At 37.4% G+C, this 23,783-nt stretch overlaps 3 protein-coding genes across 3 annotated transcripts in view; 1 reads left to right on the plus strand and 2 right to left on the minus strand.

Moving 5' to 3' along the window:
- The window catches only part of LOC137298056 (kinesin-like protein KIF28P), a 45,784-nt gene extending 43,847 nt beyond the window's left edge, over window positions 1-1,937 (minus strand). The window contains exon 1 of the mRNA XM_067830104.1: window positions 1,705-1,937. Within this exon, the coding sequence (XP_067686205.1) occupies window positions 1,705-1,749 (45 nt within the window). The 5' untranslated portion in view covers window positions 1,750-1,937. The remainder of the gene's footprint in view (window positions 1-1,704) is intronic.
- Window positions 1,938-4,605: 2,668 nt separating this feature from the next.
- LOC137297815 (T-complex protein 1 subunit epsilon-like) lies at window positions 4,606-15,812 on the minus strand. The gene is made up of 10 exons (XM_067829768.1): window positions 15,507-15,812; window positions 14,618-14,843; window positions 14,021-14,219; window positions 13,168-13,360; window positions 12,289-12,438; window positions 10,884-11,003; window positions 8,157-8,342; window positions 7,288-7,425; window positions 6,865-7,045; window positions 4,606-5,055 (listed from the first exon to the last, which is right to left on the minus strand). The coding sequence occupies exons 1-10, from the start codon at window positions 15,609-15,611 to the stop codon at window positions 4,934-4,936; spliced, it is 1,620 nt and encodes a 539-aa protein (XP_067685869.1). The 5' UTR covers window positions 15,612-15,812; the 3' UTR covers window positions 4,606-4,933.
- A 1,107-nt stretch (window positions 15,813-16,919) lies between these two features.
- LOC137298138 (sperm microtubule inner protein 11-like) lies at window positions 16,920-21,760 on the plus strand. The gene is made up of 3 exons (XM_067830245.1): window positions 16,920-17,308; window positions 17,747-17,882; window positions 19,260-21,760. The coding sequence occupies exons 1-3, from the start codon at window positions 17,059-17,061 to the stop codon at window positions 19,306-19,308; spliced, it is 435 nt and encodes a 144-aa protein (XP_067686346.1). The 5' UTR covers window positions 16,920-17,058; the 3' UTR covers window positions 19,309-21,760.
- Window positions 21,761-23,783: the final 2,023 nt, after the last annotated feature.

Below are 23,783 nucleotides of genomic sequence, written 5' to 3' on the forward strand. Positions count from 1 at the left end.
GTCACTGTCTGACATATCAACAATAATGTGCTCATTTAATAGGAAAACTTGCATTCAGCATATATTTCTGGTCCTAGTCAGGATGACCACATCCAAGCAAAAATGGCCTTAAAAAAGGTCAAAATGGCAAGAAAACATCTCAAAGAACAGGATGCAGAAACACCTAAGAATATTAACAATCTATAAGTATCAATTAAGAAAGTATTTCAAGAACAAAACTCATTAACATGAAAAAAAATGTATGGTCTTTTTCACTTTTTCTATGGCCATTTTCATTTTTTGGCATCGCAGTCTTGACTTTTGTGTGTGGCCATTTCAACTAGGGTCAGTATTGATATTTTGACTCGTTACCACATTTCTGAGATGAAAACTGGTTTTAGACAGAATTTAAGAAAATAGTCAAATGATAAGGAGGTTATCACACATACATGTATATATTGTATGTTCAATGATAGTAAATAACTGTATTAGGAATATACACTGTGCTTATCTTGCCTTGTCTCCTGTTCTTTATAAAGGATATTTACAGTGCAAAAAACAATGACATGATAATCTCTTTGTATGTACAAACACATCATGTTTATATATGCATAATCTGTGTTCTTCTTCCAAACATATATATCATAATTACAAATGTTTATCTTCATGTAAATCTAGTCTTTGTTACTTTGTAAATATTTTAACATCAAATGAAGGAAGTGGGTGATATCAACTGGATAACTTTTGACCAATCCCAGAGACTGTATATATCAATCTGATCAAGTTGCTTGTAACAGAATAAAGCACTTATACATTACCCTTGGAAGGAAATTCAAAATACATGACTTTCTTTACCCCCACCAATTTGAGGATTTGTGTGAGTTAATCTACCAGTCTGTCATATATAAATGAATAAAATATGTTTTTGATGTAACAAAGGGACATCCTGTCAAATTTATTTCAAAGAGACAAGACGCTTTTCTATCCTTAGTTCAGGATTTATAACACTTTTCCTTTTTAATGAAAACATGTCTCACAAACACTTTCTGAGTTAAAGCCTTACTCAAAATACATTTTTAAATATTCCCTGGAATATTCTTTTCATAAAAATACTCCCAAAGAATGTCAGTCCCTGTTTCTTGCCTGGAACTGAGATGTTACATAACTCATGCCCTAGATAAAACATGCACTGTTACTTTTTAAACTTAAATATTTCTGTTGCCCCACAACAATTTGTAAGTTCAGTCTCAGAAAATCAATATTTCTTTTTCAGTGGAAATACATTATGTTCTCTGATACGTAAATGCAGCTGCTATATAATTCATAAGGCTTAACACTTATATATATGCACACATTAACCATATAACATAAGCTAGTGATAGTAATATTCTAACTGAACGTCTCTAAAGGTTGGAAACATTGTATGAATTATATAGTTCTGTTAATCTATGAGCACGGTTCACATTAGCAACAAGCATCTAGTTCTTTCAAATTATTATGGAGTCATGTAACACAAATTGTTTTTTTACGCATGTACTGGGCATGAATGAGGTGAAAATTTAACATTTTGCTCTTTCCTAAAAAAAAAAAAACACGCTGAATCATACAAATAAACCATTACTAGCGATGAAGGTATTTTTACCCTACCTCGTAAAACATGTACATAGGCACTGAAGTGACAGTTTGGTTTAGGAGATATCGTACGCTATACGCTGATAAGGATATAAATGGCCTCACGCGAACGGCGACTTTCACGTTTTCTTCCGACATAGTGGCTCTAGTGCTTGTTCGCTGTAAATTAACCTTTCTAAACTGTCATGAACATATCCGACACTCCCGAACCCTGGTGATATCCCTTCGATGTGCAAGCCGTCATATAAGTCCTTTCCATATCCAAGAGATGTTTATATGCGTTGCTATGGGCAGAATCAATGAAGTGTGTGAGCCCTTTCAGTGACAGATCCGTCGACCCGCTACACGCGTTCGATGGAGCATTTGTGGCGAAACGAAATATGATCTTTACTGTTGAGAGAATATCTAAATCAATGAAGGTCATTAAGTAAAACAATACTTTTGTTCAATTTAAACTTAGGTTGTAATGAATTGTGTTGTTGGAACTAAACCGACTATTGTTTAATTATGTATTGGGCAATGTTATTCTCGGTTGTGGAAACGCGAGTTGTATAGTAAACAGAAGGCCATTACTGGAGTAAAATAACCTCAAAGCATGTAATAGCAGAGATACGGTAATATTTAAATTGATAGCTGACTCACGATTGCGAAGGGCTAATGTTGATTTGTGATGATTTTATGCAAGGTAATCACCACTTCGTAATTGACAGTATCGTCACTATTGCACGATCTGGCAACTGTTGTATTTTTAATCATATCAAAATTACAGGAAATTGTTACATCGGCAACAATATTTCTGGGGTATTATAACACAATTGTCCATCAAACATTACTTGTAGACGCAGTTGAGATAATAGACCACATGCCTGAATTTCTCAAAGAGGAATGTGTTAACTAAATTGTCTCGACTGAGCGCACTGTGTATTTTCGTCCACGCAAAACTGTTGTTATAGCAAATATTCGGAGAATAGCCAGTCATCTCTGTTCAGGGATACTGTAGTCATTTTCCATGCGAGTGATGTAAGCTCTGAGACTTTAATCCGTAATCATCGATTAGGTTAACCTGAATCTTACTGACATTTTTGAGAGAAGACAAAGTAAATGAAATGTCAACCCTAAAGTTCAGACGTCATACGATCATTGTTTGACGTCTGGAAAAACTGATGACGTCATATTGTAGGCTTTCCCCCCAACAACAAGACACTATTACGTACAAAGCTTCGATTGGCCAATAAGCATTGAGGATGCCATAAGGTGCACATGTGCACATATCGAACAGCTTTTACACACGGATGTTGCGACATTCCGGTAATATGTAAAATAAACACGGTAACGGATTGTGAATAGTAGAAAAATATACGACATGTTGCTTAACACCACACTCAGCAATATTCCAGCTATATGGAGGAGGTTTGCAAATACGAGTCTGGACCAGATAGACTTGTGATGAACAGAATGAACATCGACCTACGTCACACGGATTTCATCATAGTTCCTGTAAATAATCACGTTGCGGTTAATATATAGTAAAGAATGTGTTGGGATAACTATGTGCTTGTGTGGAATACCTGGTGTAAGAAGCGGCTTTTCCACTGGTATTATCTTAAATTTTGGTCCTATTAGACGAGTTCAGTTCCTACAAAACCGATGAACGCTGTTATCGAGGCATCCGATTTTCACCCAGATCCTCAGTTTGCCAGGTATGGGTTTCCTTGCTCATAACATCGACCAACGGATTTTCGACCCCGATACAATTATTATTATTGACACTCGATATTTTTGAAGAGTCTGACATTAAACATCCGTTCTTATTTAGCAGTCGGCAGTGTCCCCCATCTGTGTACAATTTACATCGTAGAATTGCGTAAATACACTCTCCATTGCAAGAACTCGCTAACCCTAGGGTATATGTTCTGATGTCTGGTTTGTAATTTCGTACTGCTTTCAGAAAATTATAGTCGCATCAGCCATTATAGATAAACATGCCTTCCTAACTTGATTCTTAGAATAACAACCTAACTATTCCACATGGATTTGTAAAATAGCAATAACTTGATGCTGTGTCCATTAAAGCACAAGATGTTATGGGTAAAGTTGTATTCTTCGTTTACATTCCTTATCAATGGTATGATCCATGTTTTTCAATACCAGTACAACTGAGTCTTTGTAACTTGGGACGGAATCATGAGAATACACTGCAAGACAATTTGTAATTTCTGTGTATTTTACTACTGCTTCAGTAAATATGACAAGGGATCCTTTTCCTGCATGTCCCCCAAAATACTGTAGTGATACTTTAGTTTTAAGCTAGAACTCGCAATATTTCGGCTTTAAGGAGGTGTCAATAAACAATGGACCGCCAGACAATTCAGTGATCAACAACATGAGCATCGATTTGCACAACTGAGCATCGATGACCTATCAGCCAAGTCAGCAAGCATGACCACCTGATCCTCTTGGGACAAGTATGGGTTACTGAAGACCAATATGCTAACCCAGACTTTCATAGGCCTGAACATCCTGTAAGGACAGCAAAGAAGATAACTTTATGCAAAACTAAAGCACATGTATAATGCCAAAACATGTGGAAGCATCTTGTGGAGAAAACTGATAATTCTATTCAGGGCACCCAGAGTTAGATAGCTGCAGCTTATAATGCAAAAACTAACATTGGTCACACCTTGTAGTGTATGAATCTGTTTAAAGCTGAACTGAGCATCATTCCAGTGGCCTTTGCAAATAATTGTTTCTGAACCAGTGATCAATAGCACAATCACCACTTTACAAAACTGAGATACACAAACACGTGTTCCTGATGCTGTTACCTGCCTTAAACAAGAATGGGTTGAAGACCCAAGTCGGACATGTATACTCAGATAGCATTATGACCACACATTTATCCTGACAAAGCTGAGGAAATTGTTATTATCACCTATAAAACATTGTCACAAGCATATATCCACATACACGTTTCTGGTAAAAGATCACCAACACATTTGTCCTGTTTTCTTTTAATTTGTATATCTGCACTGAATGTTGTACAAAAAGACATATGTACACAAAAGAATTTCACACCATGGTTGAAAAAAAGATATGAAGCAGAAGAGATAGCACTGATGATGCAGTAGTCACTTGACCTGTCCATGACATCACGCGACAACATGCCCCCATGTGTTTGACCAACTGCCTTTCAGTGGAAATTCAAAATCTGTAGGGCAGTATTTCAAAGTGGTCTGGTCATTAATGCCGGAGAGTCTCCTCGGGTAGTTGAGGGCAATGTCAAGTGAAATAAATAGATTAGTGTCCTACAGTCTTGATATGATCACATTTCATTTGGAGCTCGGATGTCATCTATCTTGAGAATCATCCTAACCAGTTGTGTGGCTAGTAATAGCTGCTGTTTCTTAGCAGTTAAGGTCTCGATCACATTCTGTTCCTTCATATCTGAAATCAGAAAAGCATTGAAATATAAATCACCATCTGATTAACACTAACCTTATTTCATTGTCTACAGTTTTCATTATGAAGAATTTGAAATTTTGCCATGAACATTCCAATGCTGAATCACAGTATCTTGTACACAGAGCTATCATATACTATCAAAGATATTGATGAAGCCTTGAAGACAAAAATTAGTCTTGTTATCTACGAGATACATGATCTTACGGCTGTCAACCAGACATTCTCGTCTGTTTTGTCAATTCACTTCTTGGATATCAATGATGAATATTCCATCAAACCTACCAACGCCACTCAGTTTCTCCATCACATTAGCTTCTCACATTTGCAATGGTTTGAGATCAATTTTGGGTTTCTCTCAGAAATAAATGCCGCTAGGATAGTTTCATGTGTATCAAACGGTAATTCCAATTTTCATCACAGAGAAACATGAACAGAGTAGCAGTCTGGCTGTTACAAACCACAATGAAATAAGTTACAAAAAAAACATCAATGTATGTTTTAGAATGCAGGGAAGTTTAATCAACTTGTTAAATAAGACAATTCCCTAGTTCCCTCAAAGTCTTAACTTTAAAATACTATTTCCACCTTTCTTCATAGAGGAATTTTTTAAGTTGGGTAAAATCAAAGAACATGTGAGTGTGGTTTTACACCACTTCTTGTGACATGCCATTCATTCTGGGCTGATGGACACCAGATATGGGCTTCACTTATTCTATCCATGAGGGAATCAAACCTTGGTCTTGTGTAAAGAGGAAACACTTTAGCCATTAGGCTACCCCACTAACCATAACCACAACAGGAAACCAACCAGCTGGGCTCACACCTTACTTAGGAAATGATCTTCATTCAAATGGTATCCTTGACACATTTCTGTTACTGCTCCAGAATTACATGTCCTCTCAGATGACAGTTTTTCACAGATGCCTAAAAAGGTCACCGTTCACCAAGGAACAATGATAACCTTTTAAGACAGTAAAAAGTTGTTTCAAAGCTTCTAGTTCTACAACGTACACCTCTGCTGTATTCAGCTTCAGCATCATTCCTCTGCCTGGTTCTCAACTTGTAACATTTGGTTTTTGATACAAAATACTAAAAATATGTCATATTGATACCATTTTGGTTGTTATGAAGTGGTTTCACTTCTCATACATTGTTGACAAGGGCATTAATTTTGTAAACAGAAACAATATGGAACATTCAATCTTCAATGAAAAGTAAGATTAACACAGGTTTTCTAGATCTGTTTAGGAAAGAACATACTTCAAATGCTGGCCTCAGTTCCTCACATTGAGGCAGACAATTTTGAACTGATTTTCCACACTGATTTTGCTACAGATTAGTACTGAAGAGACACAAAAATGTGAACATGGCATACATTTTTTCAACCACAGGATCAGTGAAATATGTTTTCAAATACTCCTAAATACAAGGTCTTATGTTGGCCTCAAGTTTCTCTCAGAAAATAAATGCCGCTAGGGTAGTTTCATATGATATCAAACGGTAATTCCAATTTTCATCATAGAGTAACTTGCTTGAGGTATCGCTGATATTATCAGTCTTAATCTGTTCAATATTTTTTCCCTTCTTAACATCAGTCTGCCAAGTTTCAGAGGTAAAACCTAGCTTTTATTCTTGAATTATGAATCATTTGGGACTGGGTGGTTATGCAAGAAGGTGTTTAGAAGCATATTGGAGCAGGACACCACCATAAGCAAATCATGCCTACAATCTTTCTAAGGTACCTGTTCAACAGTAATGATCAACTCTGTGGAGACGTATTTACCAACATACCATTTGTTCCTTTCAAGAGACAGTCAATGCCAAGCCTTGGGTTCTTCTCCTTTACTTGTCTAGATTTCACGTCAGCCAGTGTGTGGATAGGTGCCTGACCACTGTTTTCGGCCAGCGCCAAAGGAATGCTTTCCAAAGCTTCAGAGAATGCACGCACTGCATACTGTTCAAGAGTGGAAATCTAAAAAAAAACAAAAAATTCCAGGCAATTACTTTTAAATTAATTATCTAACAAGAAATGCACTGCAACAGACCTCGTTTTCAGCAGTATCATAATTTACACTCAAAGTACTTTGAAACTTCCAACTTTACAAACTGATTCACAAGAATGGCCATTCATATGGTAGAACCCAATGAAGTATCGAAGACGTGATCATGGCACCGAGTGCAAAATGTCAGCATTGATTCAAGACCTGGCCATACCTTGTCTGCAGCTTTAGATACAGCTAGAGAGCAGGCAATCTCAGGTGCACCACCTCCATAGACCACACGGTTGTCTCGGACAATGTTTCGGATTACACACAAAGCATCGTGAAGACTTCGCTTAGCTTCCTCCACAATCTACACAAACATAAGAAATAACAAGACATTGCAATACATTCTGAACTTTGAGTGGAGAAGAAACTATTCCCAGACAATCAACAGACACCTTTTAAATCAAGGCATGTTTCATCCGTATCAGTGTGTGAGACTCATTGAGTAAGTCTGACAATGGTTCGGAATGATTTCTTCTGGCATGCTGTCTGGTCCGCTCAGTTAATGGAGAAACTGGCAGAAATTTGACATGCCAAAATACATAACAGACTACAATTGCAAAAGTATGTTTCCAATTACAAACAGAAATGCATCTAGTTGTGATTAAATGCTGATATTCAGTATTACATATGCAACAAATGTTTTCTTTTGATGTTTGTACAAAATCTGCAATTATCCAGCTGTATCATGGAGGTTTGTAAATACACCGCATTCCTCTCATAGCTAGCTACAACAGAGCCAGGCTATGTCCTGGTTTGACAGCCAAACACTGGTCAGAATCTTTCATCCTCTCTTATCAAAATTCATATTCAGAGGCCTTTTTATTATTTTCTGAATTAATTTACTCACAGATTGACTACTGCATTTCACACACAAAGTCCTTATTTCGGTTAAACATTAAAATGCCACTAATACTGATAAAGTAACAACACAATCACATATTTTCAAGAAAAAATCTGATGGATCAGTCTCTTTATCTAGTCTCGAGTCCTGGATAAATCTCAACAAAGTCAATTCCAACAACTTGTTACACTCACCATCTTGTTGCCTCCTCTGATGAAGATGGTGACTGCTCTGGAGTTCTTGCACTCCTCGATCACCAACATTCTCTCTTTGGTTGTTCCAAAGTTCAACTCCCTCACAATGCCAGCACTTCCCAGTTTCTCAGTGGTCAGTTCCTCAAACCGTGGAACAATTCTGCCTCCAGTTGCAATGGCTATCAACTGTAACACAGGATAATATGTATGAGAAATGACAAAGGAAAGAAACACTAAAGTTCAAAACAGTGAAGATCCTATCAGAGTAGTTTTTTTGCTAGTGAGTGTAGTTTCATGCCGCTTTTAGCAATATTCTAGCAATATTCCAGCAATATCATGGATGGGGACACCAGAAAATGGGCTTCACACATGGTGCCTATGTGGGGAACCGAACCTGGGTCTTCCGTGTGACGAGCGAAAGCTTTAACCACTAGGGTACCCCACCGCCTCCCTGTAAGAGTAAGTTTGTATGCGTCTTGTAAGAGGAAGTTTTCAGGGCATTCATTATAATTGGAATTGTATGTTACAGGACAACTTGTAGCCTGAAGACAAGGCATCTCAATCCATGTCAAACAAATGAGTACTATGTAACAGATTACAAAGAGTCTTTCTTCAGTTTCTCTCAGATTTAAATGCCGCTAGGATAGTCTCATTATGTATCAAACGGTAATTCCAATTTTCATCACAGAGAAACAATGACATTCGAATTCATTGGAAAATCCTTAGGACATGATTGATATAGCGTCTGAAAACATTTGCAGCAGACCCACTCAAACCTAACAAACCCAAGCAATAATTATCCGGTGGCCATTTGTAGAAATGAACAATCTAATGTTCAGACAGTTTGCTCACATAAACCACTCAACATTTGATGGGGAAAACCAACACTGAATCCATTCCAATATACAAAAACAGATGGGAACTGTTTTGGTGAATCATGAAAGACCAACAAACAAAAATAAAAATATAAGAAGTGAAGCATAATATACTTCTAGTCCTTATCTAGTATCCTTGATTAACTCGGGAAAATATTCTCCAGGAGATTAAAGGGAACACATGAAAGAGCAAGAGATCGTTTATTCTTTGCCAGGTTTCTACACAAGGTATGTATTGCACTGTAGGTGAAATTCTGGACACAGATAAAGGAACACTTGCATTTTCATGTGTTTCACTTACCTCATTTTGTCACATACTGCCAAAACCAGATGTGTGAAGGTACCTACCTACATACATATTTCACTTTGAAGAGAGGGAATGTTGATCCATGTCAAACAGGTCAGGATTTATTTCATATCATTATGATAGCTTTCTTCAGTTTCTCTCAGAAACATACGCCGCTAGGATAGTTTCATATGTATCAAACGGTAATTCCAATTTTCATCACAGAGAAACATTTGCTTAACTTGTTGGCAAGTCCCTTTGCTTTCAATGTTTGATGATTGTCATACCCTCAAAACACATTTGCAGCAGATCCATTCAAAGCAGGCAAACCTATGTAATACGTATCCCATTATTATTAGAAGTGATCAATCTCATTACAACAATTTGCTCTTGAGCACCACTCAACATTTGACAAGAATAATCAGACATGATTTGATTCAAACATACCCCTGACAGATGGGAACAGACAGATAGAGATTAATTGGAAATAAAAACTAGACAATGTCATCAATATTCAGTGAAAGGCAAAATTTTCATGAATATGTCAACTAGTTATGACTATGTCTAATGTTTTGTTGTATATACAGAAAAGAGGAAGGAGAGTACTGAAAGGTTCTTAAGTTCTGCTCCAGAAATGAGCACTACTACACAAACTCACTCGAACCCAAAATGGTTGCCATGGAAACACAAAAATCCAAGTCTACCACACCACACGGTTTTACAGTTCTGCTCCAAGAAAGACTACCACAAATACCTGTGAAGATCAATGTTGTTGCCATGGAAACACAAAAAATATTTAGTACAGAAATCCAAAACTGCCAAAAGGCATCAGTACAACCAGATCTATTTAAGTGCCAAGTTTAGGGAAGAAATTGTTTACGGTTTTTAAGGTCTGCTCCGGAACAGACGAATGTGCATGGACGCAGATAGAGAATGTGCATGGACGCTGGTAGAGAATGTGCATTTCAATATCCCAATAAAACATGTTGGATGAGATAAAAACAAATGGTATATACTTCTGGTCCTTATTCAATAATCTTGAATAATCTCAGGAAAATATGCTGCCTCGACGATGCATGATAAGTGAAGTATAAAATGACAACATTGGTGCCCACTTCACACCTGGAGACATCTAGCCTGACAATTCAAGACCATAAAATTGGGCAGAAGACAACTGAAAATCCAATTATTAGTCCTTTTGATAGGTAGTAATGTGAGGCCATTAAAAGTGAACCACTTCTCCAAACTTATTATATCACCAGGTCCAGATGTGAATACCACATCATGTAACATAATAGGTTTACACTTTTCAAAATAACATTTTGAAGTATGGCTAAAGTTTCTCTCAGAAAATAAATGCCGCTAGGGTAGTTTCATGCATTATCAAACGGTAATTCCAATTTTCATCACTGAGAAACTCACTTAAAGCACAAATGTTCCAGATATCACCCCAAATGACTACACTGAAACAAAACTGGGAGCATTTATTGTATTCTTTTCAGTTGGTTATCACATGAATGCAGTTAATAACTGCTTCAGTTTCATGGAGAGGAGAGAAATAATCACCTCGATTTCCGGTCCACCAACCCACCGGACAGCTGGCAGCTCCTTCTGTAGTAAGAGGTGGTTGGCTTCATCATCAAAGCCCCACTGGCAGATGACTAGATTAGCTCCCTTGTCCTTCACCTGAAAGCAGCAGTTCAAATCAGTGCCACCCCAGGTCTTTTGTCCAAACAGTGAGGCAAAATTACGCTCCTTCAGAAATACTGTCGCTTGGTTGATCTGATTCATGATCATGCAGTAGTTTTAACTTTCATCACTGAAATTAGACCTAATACTCCTTTCATTCTATACACAAGTAATCAGGAACAGCACTCAGTTCCTTTAGTTTCAAAAACATTTCCATCCACAGTGAAAAATAAAGCTAGCAAAGAAACTTGGAAGAGACTGAAGGTTCACGTCAACATTAATATATATCCTTATTTGGTTCCCTCAGTCAAGTATTTTCTCAAATACACCATTCAGGCATAACATAATATATAATTGAAGTGCATCAGTACTCCAGAAATGTTTTAATGCTCTTCTCTCAAGAAATCAGTACTCCAGAAATGTTTTAATGCTCTTCTCTCAGGAAATCAGTACTCCAGAAATGTTTTAATGCTCTTCTCTCAAGAAATATGTCCAACAATGTACCCATGTGTCAAATCAGCCCAGAGTCCTGTTTCACAAAGTTCTTGTTGCCCAAAAGGGCTCCAGATAAGGCGAGTATTTGTGTATTTCACTCAATAAAAATTGCATTTAAATTTTAATCTGGGAGTACAAAAAATGCGTAAGAATCACTTAAAACTAATTGGTCTATAATACCTTGCATGCTTTACTCAAATTGATTCGTGTAAGATAATTCGTCCAAGCACCCAAACTCTACAACAGTGCGTTAGCAAATGTTAAGCAATGCCTATATGATTATACATATGCTGTGATAGTAATAGCAACTGTCCAGAGGTTACGGAAGTAGTCTTGTGACTTCAATGTTGAGTGTTTGAAAATGGCTGCCAGCTATGTGGCAAAATACGAATTACTATAAACTTAGGCCTGTTGAGAACCATTTATGTTCCTATACTTAAACGTGCGAACTAACGAACAAGGATAGAAACTCTGTGTAAAAGCGAAGAATTCCTTAAACTTGTGGGAGCATGCAAAATGCTAGATTCCTCACAGAGTGCAATTACTCATACATAATAGACACGGGAGTAAATATGCGATTGCTTGAAAAATTATCTGGAGCTCTTGACTAAGATCTTGCAACTTTTCTCCATGCATTCATACTTCCTAAGTTACAGTACATAAGATACGAATGCTACGAGAAAAGTTAAGTGAAAAGTCTTTGTGAAATGGAGCCCAGGCCTTCAGTGTGATGAGCAACCACTTGCCTATCCAACCACTCTTACGGATATCCGAATCATATACGTACTGACTGCACCATGTCTTCAAATGTCTTTATTTCATATTCCCTCAGCTTCTTGTAGTCTTCAACAGATTTCACATCAAGCTTGTGCTTTGTTTTGGGCTTGGGTGGCTCAAACGGACAGGTCAAGATGGCAATTTTGGCATCCTTTACCAACTGAAATGAAATATTCAAATTACCATTAGCATCTCGTACACTTCCATCCAATGTCTGTTGCATACCAACACAAAATGTTAAGAAATGTTTCATCCGTATCAGTGTGTGAGACTCATTGAGTAAGTCTGACAATGGTTCGGAATGATTTCTTCTGGCATGCTGTCTGGTCCGCTCAGTTAATGGAGAAACTGGCAGAAATTTGACATGCTCTTAGCCCTCTAACCATGCAATGTATTGTAACTTCAAATATCAGGAGAAACTACACTTCTACAGTTTAGCTTTGTAGATAAGTGGTGACTTTGAATAAACATATGATCCATAATTTCACTTTGTTGACACTTTTACTGCAATCTCTTTCAAACTGTTCAGCCAGTTTGTCTTATTACTTGACTTCTTAGTCTGCACACACACAGAAATAAACTAAAAATAAATGGTGTGAGCAAGATGGAATTTTAGACACACTGAAAGTTCCAGCCGTATCTTAATTACAAAAAGTTCCACATAAGAAACTCAAAAACCTTTTCACAAAGGCAATCAAGACATAACCACCATTTCAGATTCATCTAAGCATAGAATATTCTCATCGACCTTAAGTTTCATATACCAAAATATATAAGAAGACATTGTGAAATGTTGCCGTGAGTCATTAGCAACCAAAACTTTTGGTCACAATTATTTGTGTCCCAGAGGACTTCACCATTCTTGCTATACAAACTCAAGAAAAACTACCTTGGGCATTTGTGGGTGGCTCATATCCTTGTCCACTATTACTCCTTTCACCAGCATTGTATCTTCCAGCTTGCCTCCAACTTTGCTCTCAATTTTGATCAGCTCGAAGTCAACATCCTTCCTGTCTAAGTCAGCAACAGCCAGGATTGCATTTACTGCAATTTCGGCCATCTGCCTGTGGCATCTGTTCACACTAAGAAAAATGAAGGAAATGACAGTTGTAATTAATTTCTTACTCTTTAGCACCAAGGAAGTGATATTCCAGTAATATCACAAGCATTACACTTCGTATGCATGTGAGGAATCAACCTCAGGTCTTCAGCATTGCAAGGTAACTCTTTAAGCATTTAGCTACCCCACTGCTAGTTTAAAGCAAGAGTAACAACCAACCCTTACGTGACTGCACAACCATATCATACACTGACCATGCAATTATCTGAATTTAACTGAAATACAAACCACAATCCAACCTACTTACTGTTGCTCAGTACAAGGTGCATTTTGTAATGTTCCTCTTGACCACACTCATATTGGTGTGACTAAAGGAATGCAACTATACGGTGAATTACATTGTCATAATAATTAGCCATGATGTTGTAATCAGTTAACTGATTGTAAAAACCAGTTAACTGATTGTAAAAAGAATGTTAAATATTAACTGGCACTTAACTTGTAAGACTACGAGTCTGAATTCATACATCACTTTAAGAATTTGATCTTCTGTGGACTAAAATAAGCTGAGTGTCCTAGACAGCACAGAATATTTGCAGAGTCAGGTTCTTGACTGCCCTTCAGCCATTGGGAATATACATAGTTAAAGCTTTATGATTATTTAGAATCCTTAAGTAATTACATTTTAGAGCCAAGTGTTGTCATTGCCAGTTTGACCAGTGGTTCAGACTCTTTGAGATTTACACCGAATGTCTCGCTTATCCTATTCAGTTCCTCAACTGCCACTTTTGCTGCCATCTCGTAACCATCAGCAACACGGATTGGATGGATGCCTCGGTCCAGGAGCTGCTCAGCCTGCTCCAACAGAGCACCTGCTAGCACTGTAACAAACACATACACATGAAAGGTTACGTTCATGAGTAATAACTCCCAAATAAACAGAACTGGGTCTTAGAATCACTAACAGCTATAAATCACTCTGAACATAAAGCAAATATGTTCAAAAGCAAACAAACTCACAACACAGTTTCCTTTATCAGTATATAACCATGATATCCTTTTCAAAAATGAATTCAGAATTTACAAAATCTCATGTGGCAACATCTACTACAGACTTGTCAAAGCATCCTGTCTCTCAGCATAAATGAATGTCAGGTAGCCCACAGCAAATTTGAACTTGGAGATGTTATTAGCACAAGTCCCACTGATGATAACAAAAATTACATTTCAGCAGCTGGAAATATGTTCATGCAAAATAATTAAAAAAATATAGACATACCAACAACACCTGTGGTTCCATCTCCAATTTCATCATCTTGTGACTTGGATAACTGCACCATCAATTTTGCAATTTGATGGTCAACATCCATCATGTCCAAGATGGTGGCACCATCATTTGTGATGGTGAGGTCCCCATCTGGACTCTGCATCATTTTGTCCAAACCCTTTGGACCGAGAGATGTCTTCAGGATGTTGGCAACTGATTTTGCAGCCAAAATGTGAGACTGAAAAGAAAAGAGGTTAGACTGTTAGCATACTGATAACTTATCTTTCATGGACCAATACAAATCCCATCCATAAGAGTTTGACATATTTTATAGACGACTTAAATATTTCAAGCATTTGACATCAGTAAGTAAATAATCACATTTGGACATGAGTGAGTTGTGATCATTTGCAACGATTCGCACCAAAACGTAATGGGAAAGAGTTCCACATGCAACCCGCCCTTTCAAGATTGTACATTTGCTCCTGGGTTTTGCTTCCCTGGTGTAATATTCCAACACTGTAAAAAGTTCACTGATTTTTTTTATTTTTATACCTGTTCTAGTTTATAGATTGTATATTTAGTGTGCGGTATGGATGTCAGTTTGTACTTTCGCTGTTTGATGAGCTTAGTGGGGTACGGGCCGAATTCTTACCACGAATTTTTACAGGGCAATAAGCACGGACTAAAAGAACCTACTAGAAAGAGTAACTGCGTCCTTGTAGCTTTCAGACGACTGTTCCAGATAACTCTAAATTCCATGACAATTGAATTATTGGAACAAATGAACAGATGCTTTTCACTCAGTGGAAAATGATTCAAAGAAATGCATCATTGGCTATGATGCTCTTATCAGTCATGACTACACATGTCTAAGCAAAATTAATTTTCAATGAAGTACCTTGTGAGCCTCTATACCGGATAACCGGCTCTTAGATTCTTCATCTTTTAAAATAATAAATGGCCTTCCATATTCATCAAACGCTATCGACCCTCCTCTGTTCATTTTGACCGGTGATAGTCAATGATGCAACGGCAAGACGTAGATTCTGAATGGATTCCTAACGCATGGGTATCTCACGCTTCTCGATTTTTCCAGAAATCAACATGGAGGACAAACTCTCGTGAAGAACGAGAAATGTACCGAGATAATCGTATGAACTGTCTTCGTCGCAACTGTTAACAATCACTTTTTCACATCAGATGTGTAGCTGGTGTGCACGTTAATGTGTAGTGCGAATAAGCAGACAACACTATTAAAACGTGTATTTACATCGTTTAACGAAACGCCAACAAGTTTAGGAACACCAATCAACAAACCGTTTTGCATTCCAAATATCTACATTTGAAAGGAAAATGCAAAAGGCGTGTAAGAATAATGTTATGCCGCGCCTACAACATGCTGTTTGATACGCATGTTTGTAGTAGATTTATTTCTAGTATTGGTCCAATCTTTCATCAGTACGTTCCATTACATAACAATTTAGTATTTTCAATGTACGCAGAAAGGAAAGGGATTATAGAGACTGTTTTGTGGTGATTTAATGGCGTCTGCAAAGAGTCTGGCGAAATGTTTAAGATGTACTGAATTCAGTAAATGGGCATACTACCCCATTGCTTCACAATTTCCCTTGAGCTGGCAGATGAGACTTTGAATTTTCAAACTAACACAAACAAAGGTCTGTGACACCATTAGGATGCCATGACGCGTAATTGTTATACTGTATTGCCAAAATTGGAAGTAATTTCATTTTTCATAGTGTGACGCTCTGCACGATCAGATATCGCTGTAATTTAAATAGTAATGCGGTGACAATATGTTTGCTGAGTTATGGTTACTCACGAGTATTTTTGTAGAGATATTAGGTACAAGTCCTCTAAAGAACAATTCATTTAATGTGTCCACAAAACCGTTTTTGTTAATTATCATAAACATCCCCTCTGAGTAAAGACGCCATGTAATCAATTTTCCTTGGAAATTGCAAAACCGCAAAAGCAATGATGATTATTGTTTTGAAGCATTTACATGTTTACAGTTTGATCACTTGGAAAATGTCGGTGAAAGTATTTACCTGCGCGGGTGTTAAATGTCGTTTACAGCTAAATAATTGTTGCTTTATTTATACATTCCACTTCTAAATGCGATTCAAAGATTTGAAATGGAAATGTTAAACCAAAGCCAATTGGTCCTTTGTTGTGGAGTATTATTAAAGTTCTCAATAATTATTTATTGATATTGACATTTTTTCTTGATAAAACCTTTTCCGGTTTACATGTGTACATCATGTAGTTAATGTGTTGTTGGGGAAGCACTATTTCCAGATTACCAACGTAAACAAATGGCGGCCTCCTTGGCAACTGCATCGGTAAGAACGACGAGATAATAGATCCCACAGACCCGGTGGAGTATTATCGTCTGCTTGTAGGAGTAGGTATATTGCACATCGGTAATCATGGCGTTTTTTGGATTGTCACAACTTGGTTATCAAAACACGATCAGAGAAAGTTCTGTGCAATCAAAACTTGATCCAGAAAGGTCAAAAACGCAGCTGGGATTCAGGGCCCTGCCACCTCTAACGGAGAAAAACCCGGGTCGTCGCTCCATCGTCCCCATCAACCAAGTGTCCAGCTATGCTCCGGGACCCCAGGGCTCGTATGTTGAATTCACACGCATGAGGACAAAGCACATTAGGAACCCCAAAGGTATGAGAAAAATCGAAAAATGAGTATTGTTTCCTCGTATCCTGTATTATGTTTTCGAAAGAGTTTGCTTATTTCAATGAGCAAAAAGCAATTTTAAACCACAAAAAAGGGCCTCGGACATACAGAATAGCGCCCCTGACAAATGAAAAGCAACATCATTTGCTATTTCAGTGAATCATTACCATGCATAAAATCGATATAGTGAACAAGAATAGAATTCAGTGACAGTAGAAATGTGCAATATTAGAATTTCTATATAAATATTAAACAGATATTGAAACAGTGTAAAATTTCCTTGTTTCGGGTGGGGTAGGTTACTTCAAATAAGGGAACTTGATGGGCCAGTTCATAAACATTATCGATAAAAGACACATTGATAGAAAATTAAAATGTTGAAACTGACATCCATGGACTGTAATTAATTGATATCTGTTCCAGGTCCTCATGATATCTACCGCTTCCCAGTGACCACGTCCATCCAGACAGGCTGGTACGTTCTTCCCAGGCCACTCACTGCACGGGAACCTTGGACATACACACCCCGTCATGCACACGTCAACAGTGAAATGACAAGGTATATGAAACTGTCCAAACTGCTGAAACTTATGAAAAAATTGGTAAAATATTTGCACAAACATTTTGATTGTGTTTTGCCATTTTTGTGAAGCTATTTATTTAATTTGATACCATTAGTGTAAAACAAAATGTTTCCTTCCCAAATGATGACATTCAGTTTCACCCACATTCCTATAAGGCCAAATTAACACAAAATGAAAACTGACTCCCTCTCTCAAATGAAAGATTACTTACTCTGTTCTACCCAATGCTCTTTTTAATTATTTAATTTTGTGTTCATTTTTTTGCCCTTAACCATTGAAACAAGTTTAAAATCAGGAGAAATGGAATGAAAGTGCCTGACTGTTTTTTCTGGAAGTGATTCCTTTGGTATTGTTGGTTGGGAAATTGAATGAAAGGAATGTCTTTTGACAATGCTATATTTAGAAAAAGTCTTGATGGAAAGTAGGCAAAACGCTTGGGACGTTCCTTTGAACAATGACAAGAGTTACCCCCCTTTATAATCTATCCACCAAGTACTGGTACACACTGCAGTGTTCCTGAAAAATCAAAAGATTCTGGAGTTGAAGAGGGCGTTTGTAAATTTTTTCTTCAGATTTGTGATATTGTAGGTTGAAAGATCTTAAAAGCATGCTCCTAAAGGATTCCTTAGCATGTTACTTCACACATGATATTGCCCCCAAACAGCATTTTCCATTGACAGTATGGATCTCACTTCTCTCTTCATATTGATCCTGACATGTCTCTTACTTCAATGATCCGAGGCATTTGCTAAGACACCATGCACTGAAGAAACTGTTCAATTCCACTCATGTCAGGGGTTCAAAATGTGTTTTAACACCCACTTGCTTCAAGAAGGTGACTTGTCCTGACTAATGTTCCACTTGCCCTAGTTGTTATGACATAATCATGATGATGTAATTATGAAAGAATACATGGTTTTTGATGTTGATGTTTAGTGGACAATTTACTGAGAATGATAACTGTACTTTATTATCATTGTGAAACTTAATAGCTACATTTTGTTCACATATGAAATGAAATCCAAGTTAATTTGCAGTTTGAAACCATAAGTGGAAATTGTCTAGTAGCCCACGGACAAGTAAGATACCATTATTTGATTGCCCAAAACAAAAAGTGACTTGTCCCAGGTGTCGGGCAATGGGATTTTTTAACCCCTGCATGTGTTTGAAACCCATATGAGGTGTCCTCTGACAAAATGCTGGAATAATGACAATGGTTGCATGAAATCATACTTGCACACATGTACATTTTGATGTCTGCATTTTGTATACTTTATCCAAAACTAAGAAATATATATTAATCAAGAGTTTCTATTAAACATACGTGCATGCTTGTTTTGTTTGTGTTCCAGATTTGTCAACACAATGGCACTGACCAACAGGGAATTCACTTTGTTCTGATGAAGATGTTAACTACATCGACACCACTTGTACTTATAGTCAACATGCTACACCGCTGTCAGCCATCAACTGAAATGTTTTTTTTTGTTAATTGTATATTTGGAATGACTGTTATATGTATATAGCTTTATTAAGGATATATTTTGGCTGTGAAATATACTTTTAATCCATTGATGTTTTGTGTTGGATTGGAAGTGATAGAATGCTCTCCCCTGATAATGTTTTTTTTTTTAATTATGATTATTCTAGATTGTTTTGTTGTATATGTTCAAAAGAGGTGTGGTGTCACCCTTCCTGTTCATGTGTATTTTGAGCAGAGCTGGTATTAAACATGTTGAGTACTTAAAATTGTAAATTTAAACATGGGTTTTCTGAACAGAAAGGAGGGATGACAGATGTCTCATTACAATGGCGTGTACCTAGTCTGAAGTATGGACAGGCTTTCCTCAGTGAGAAACAAAGTTTTTTCATAGCATGAATTGTTATACTCAGATTTTATGTAACTTCTGAATTTTCATCAACAGTATTATTGTGCAGACAAATCTGCTTTTCATAGAAGCATTTTTTCAATAATTTGATTTCTGTTTACTTTCTTTAGGTGTAGATTTCATATTTACATACATTTACATTTGTTGGCACATATTTGTGTGCTGTAGATAGTGAACTGTACCATCACTGTTGCAAGATAATTGAGGTATGTTGACAACACCACACCCTCTTATATCTGTTTGATTTATCAGGAATTCTCACCCTGGAAACCCAGATAATTTTTTCTTTTTTCGAGGAGAAGGTTGAAGGTTGTAGAGAGACACCAGTTTCCAAATATCCATCTATGATCTTGAGACTTTATCAGAACTTTTTTTACTTAGCACTCAGATCTTAATAAATTTGAATTAATAAAGAAGTTTCTTTTTTTCATTTTGCAAAAAAATGCTCTCAAAATTTCATTTAGAACATTGACATAGATGCTTAATTTTGTATATGCATTTTAAGCACTATTTTGTCTATTCAGTTTTCTCTTTTTCTCCCTTTTGATGTAAATATATGGTTGGTATCTGAAGAAATACTACAAATGGAGTTTGGGAAACTTTGACAGCATAGTAAAGAAGACCTGTTTCTTAGTACTGAGATTATTATGTGTTCTGTACCAACTCAGATCAACAACAGTTTACCATCATAGGGCTGTTGTGAAACAAAGGAGTTCCAACTGCCATAGTACTAAGATTGTAGCCCCCATTTATGTTGATAATGTTGTGCTAGGATGCAATATGGAGGGGGTATTGGATCTCGCTGATGAAGCAGAATGGAAGATGTAAATCAGTGTGGCTTGGTTTTGAGACCCAGAAACCTTCTCCATGAGTAACACAACTGTGAGGATTGTTTCAAGCTGCTGAAATATTTGGTCATCACAGACAGATTTGATTGTAGTGTTTATCTCTCAGTTTCATCACAGATTTTTGTGTCCATTGGGAGAAAGTCACAATTATTACAATATCAGTATTACTTGCAATTTGATGTATTTTGTCAACTCTTTTTACAGATTTATCTGTATTTTATGCCGTTTTCCAATTTAGGAACATGGAATTAACTAGTGTCAAAAATGCAAGTTTCTCTTGCAGTTTATCTGAACTTCTTTCATTTTACTCTTGCACTAGATTCCCTGTGCTTGCCAGAAATATGACATACATAACAAAGTCCTTCGTCAGTGATACAGACTTTGAAATGTTAGTTTACCAAGTTTCCCATAAGCAATGTAATTGTGGGCCAGCTTGTCAGTGTCTCTCAAGAAGTTCTGTTTATGACAGGTTTTGTTCTTGGTCACCTTGTCAAGTTATCATAGAATTACCCTGCCATGACGCATAGCAGAAGTGTCCAGTATTGTAAGCCACAGGCATTGTTAATATACTGGTCATATCATTCAAGGAATGTATAAGCTCTGTTAATACTTGAAACCTGTTCACTTTTTGGTAGTGACCCAACCAGTGTCCTAGCAGTGTTTGTAATTTCAAGATTTAATTTCCTGGAAGGAAAGGATATGACATGATAAATATGTGCTGAAAAGTTTGTGATCATATTATTCAGTGTCACTGCTGTTGACCCATACTATTCTGTGAAAAACTGAGTCTAGTCTTAACCTCATTATTTCTATAGTCTCTTTGTTTAATAGTTCTAGTACTACGTTAGTGACTGTTAATTTGAGGATTTACAGCATCTTAATATCTTTACCTCCATGTATAGAGACATTTTATCACAACACAGAAAGCAGAGTGTGTTCTTCATCCAGCTTCAAGTCTCTAATGCATGGAGATTGTATGATGCAATAGTTTGACATGAGACACCATTTCTGTTTGACCATGTCTCTCACAAAGTTTCCAATACTGTAATAAAGTTGATAAATATTATTCTTCATTCAACTGAATTTACAACTGGAAATAAATCCAATGTCCCCTAAGTGCATACATCTTTGTTTTGTGTGAAATTTCATGTTGTACAGATTTTACGTTAAATGGTCCAAACAAGAAAACAATACCACTGACAAACTGCTTTATCCTATCTCAAATAAGCATGGGCCTTTGGCCTCTTACTGTGTACGGTCCCGGGGTAGAATAGGCCTTCAGCAACCCATGCTTGCCATAAAAGGTGACTATGCTTGTCGTAAGAGGCGACTAACGGATCGGGTGGTCAGACTAGCTGACTTGGTTGACACATGTCATCGGTTCCCTTTTGCGCAGATCGATGCTCATGTTGTTGATCACTGGATTGTCTGGTCCAGACTCGATTATTTACAGACCGTCGCCATATAGCTGGAATATTGCTAAGTGCGACGTAAAACTAAACTCACTCACTCACTCACTCTTACTGTGTACCACCTGCTTGTATCAGACTCATGACCTCAAACTCGAAGTCATCCTTGTCAAATTCAGCTTTGGCTTGAGTCGAAATTGACTGTATCATGAGTCCAAGATGTCGTCTGTATCATGAGCCAACGTCGTCTTGATTATGACGATAGCATAACTCGACAGTTCGTAATTATTAAAACGATATAACGGAATACAGCGCCATGGGTGACATGATTTATAACAGTAAACGTGTCTACGCGATCCCGAAGTCTTCTTTAACAAAGCGGTTTACTAAACCTTGGTTACTAGTCAAACCAAAAGTGTACCCCTTTCAAAGCAGCTGGTAACATCACACTGACAGAATTTCGTAGAAGGATCAAACCTTGTAGTCAATGACTGTTGTTTCGGTGCCCGAGTCGGGCTTCGATGCACTTGTGAAACGGAGAGGCTGGTCAGGTACTCAACACATACCGAGTTAATTCTTTAATTTACTTCCTCAAAACAGAAGCGACGCCATCGTCTTTTTGCTGTGATCTCCACGACTGTAATCCTTAACCATAGCATCGATGAGAACTATGGCAAGATTCCACCATTCAATATCATCAGACGTGCTTTTCCTGTGATGGGCGGATAATTTTTATGCCTGGTGTAAAATTAGAACCTTCTGTCTGTAGACCCAATTTGAAATGACATTTGAACAGTGTTTGCAGTGTCATAGAGATTGCATACTGATGTTTTGATGACGTTATTAATATTTGGGGTCAGGTCAGATCCAGGTTTTCAGTTGATACTTGATTTTATGCCACACTGAACAATATCCAAGTGGTAGTCCGTACATATACGAACAGCACGCCATTTGTAATCATATGGTATAGTAATACGTTACGACAGCTCGTAACACTGCGTACGTGTTCCTTATCCACACAACATTCGCAACATTACGACCTGTGGTAACAGGTAACAATTTGTCCTAGCCTTGCGAATGTAGCTCTACGAACGTTTTGTGAATCGGGTCCCAAGACCCTGGACAGCAATTCTCTAAACGTTCGTAACCCTACGATGGCTACGATCAAAGTTAAGAATTCTTAATGGTACGAAAGTTTCGAGAAAAATGGGCTCTGGTCTGGGAGGACCAGTGGTTGATAGCATGAACAACGCTGTCAGTAGGTCAAACACTTAATAGCCTTTGCACGCTCTGTTTTTTGAAGATCGTGGTTAGAAGAGGTCTGCAGTAATCAATGCTTGTCAAAATAGGCGACTTACGGGATCGGGTGGTCATATTCGTTGACTTATGTCATCGTATCCCAGTTGTATAGATCCATGGTCATACTGTTAATACCCTGATTCTCTGTCCATATAGCACTGGAATATTGCTGTGTAGTGTTAAACAACCAACCAACCAACCAACCAACTGCACTCGTCTCCTCACCATGGATTCTCACACCAAGCATGGAGTAATGGGAACCAGTCTCAGGTAAACAGAACAAGTTAACCATGTACGTGTTTCAACAACTGTTGTAGGATGTACACACAGGGGACACGAAGGACCACCAAATTACTCACATGCGTTAGCCGCAATACAAGGTACAAGAGTACGCGAAACAGGGTGAATGATGACACTGGTTCAAACCATCA

This window comes from Haliotis asinina, chromosome 10 (assembly GCF_037392515.1).
Source record: "Haliotis asinina isolate JCU_RB_2024 chromosome 10, JCU_Hal_asi_v2, whole genome shotgun sequence".
Classification (NCBI taxonomy): Eukaryota; Metazoa; Mollusca; class Gastropoda; order Lepetellida; family Haliotidae; genus Haliotis; species Haliotis asinina.

Excerpts from the sequence above, each read along its gene's own strand:
- LOC137297815 (XM_067829768.1), bottom strand. The coding sequence starts at position 15,611 with ATGAACAGAGGAGGGTCGATAGCGTTTGATGAATATGGAAGGCCATTT. Across the intron at positions 14,220-14,617 it reads TGGAACCACAGGTGTTGTTG|TGCTAGCAGGTGCTCTGTTG; the intron begins GTATGTCTATAT and ends TGTTTGTTACAG. Across the intron at positions 13,361-14,020 it reads ACAACACTTGGCTCTAAAAT|TGTGAACAGATGCCACAGGC; the intron begins GTAATTACTTAA and ends CATTTTTCTTAG.
- LOC137298138 (XM_067830245.1), top strand. The coding sequence starts at position 17,059 with ATGGCGTTTTTTGGATTGTCACAACTTGGTTATCAAAACACGATCAGA. Across the intron at positions 17,309-17,746 it reads GCACATTAGGAACCCCAAAG|GTCCTCATGATATCTACCGC; the intron begins GTATGAGAAAAA and ends TATCTGTTCCAG. Across the intron at positions 17,883-19,259 it reads GTCAACAGTGAAATGACAAG|ATTTGTCAACACAATGGCAC; the intron begins GTATATGAAACT and ends TTTGTGTTCCAG.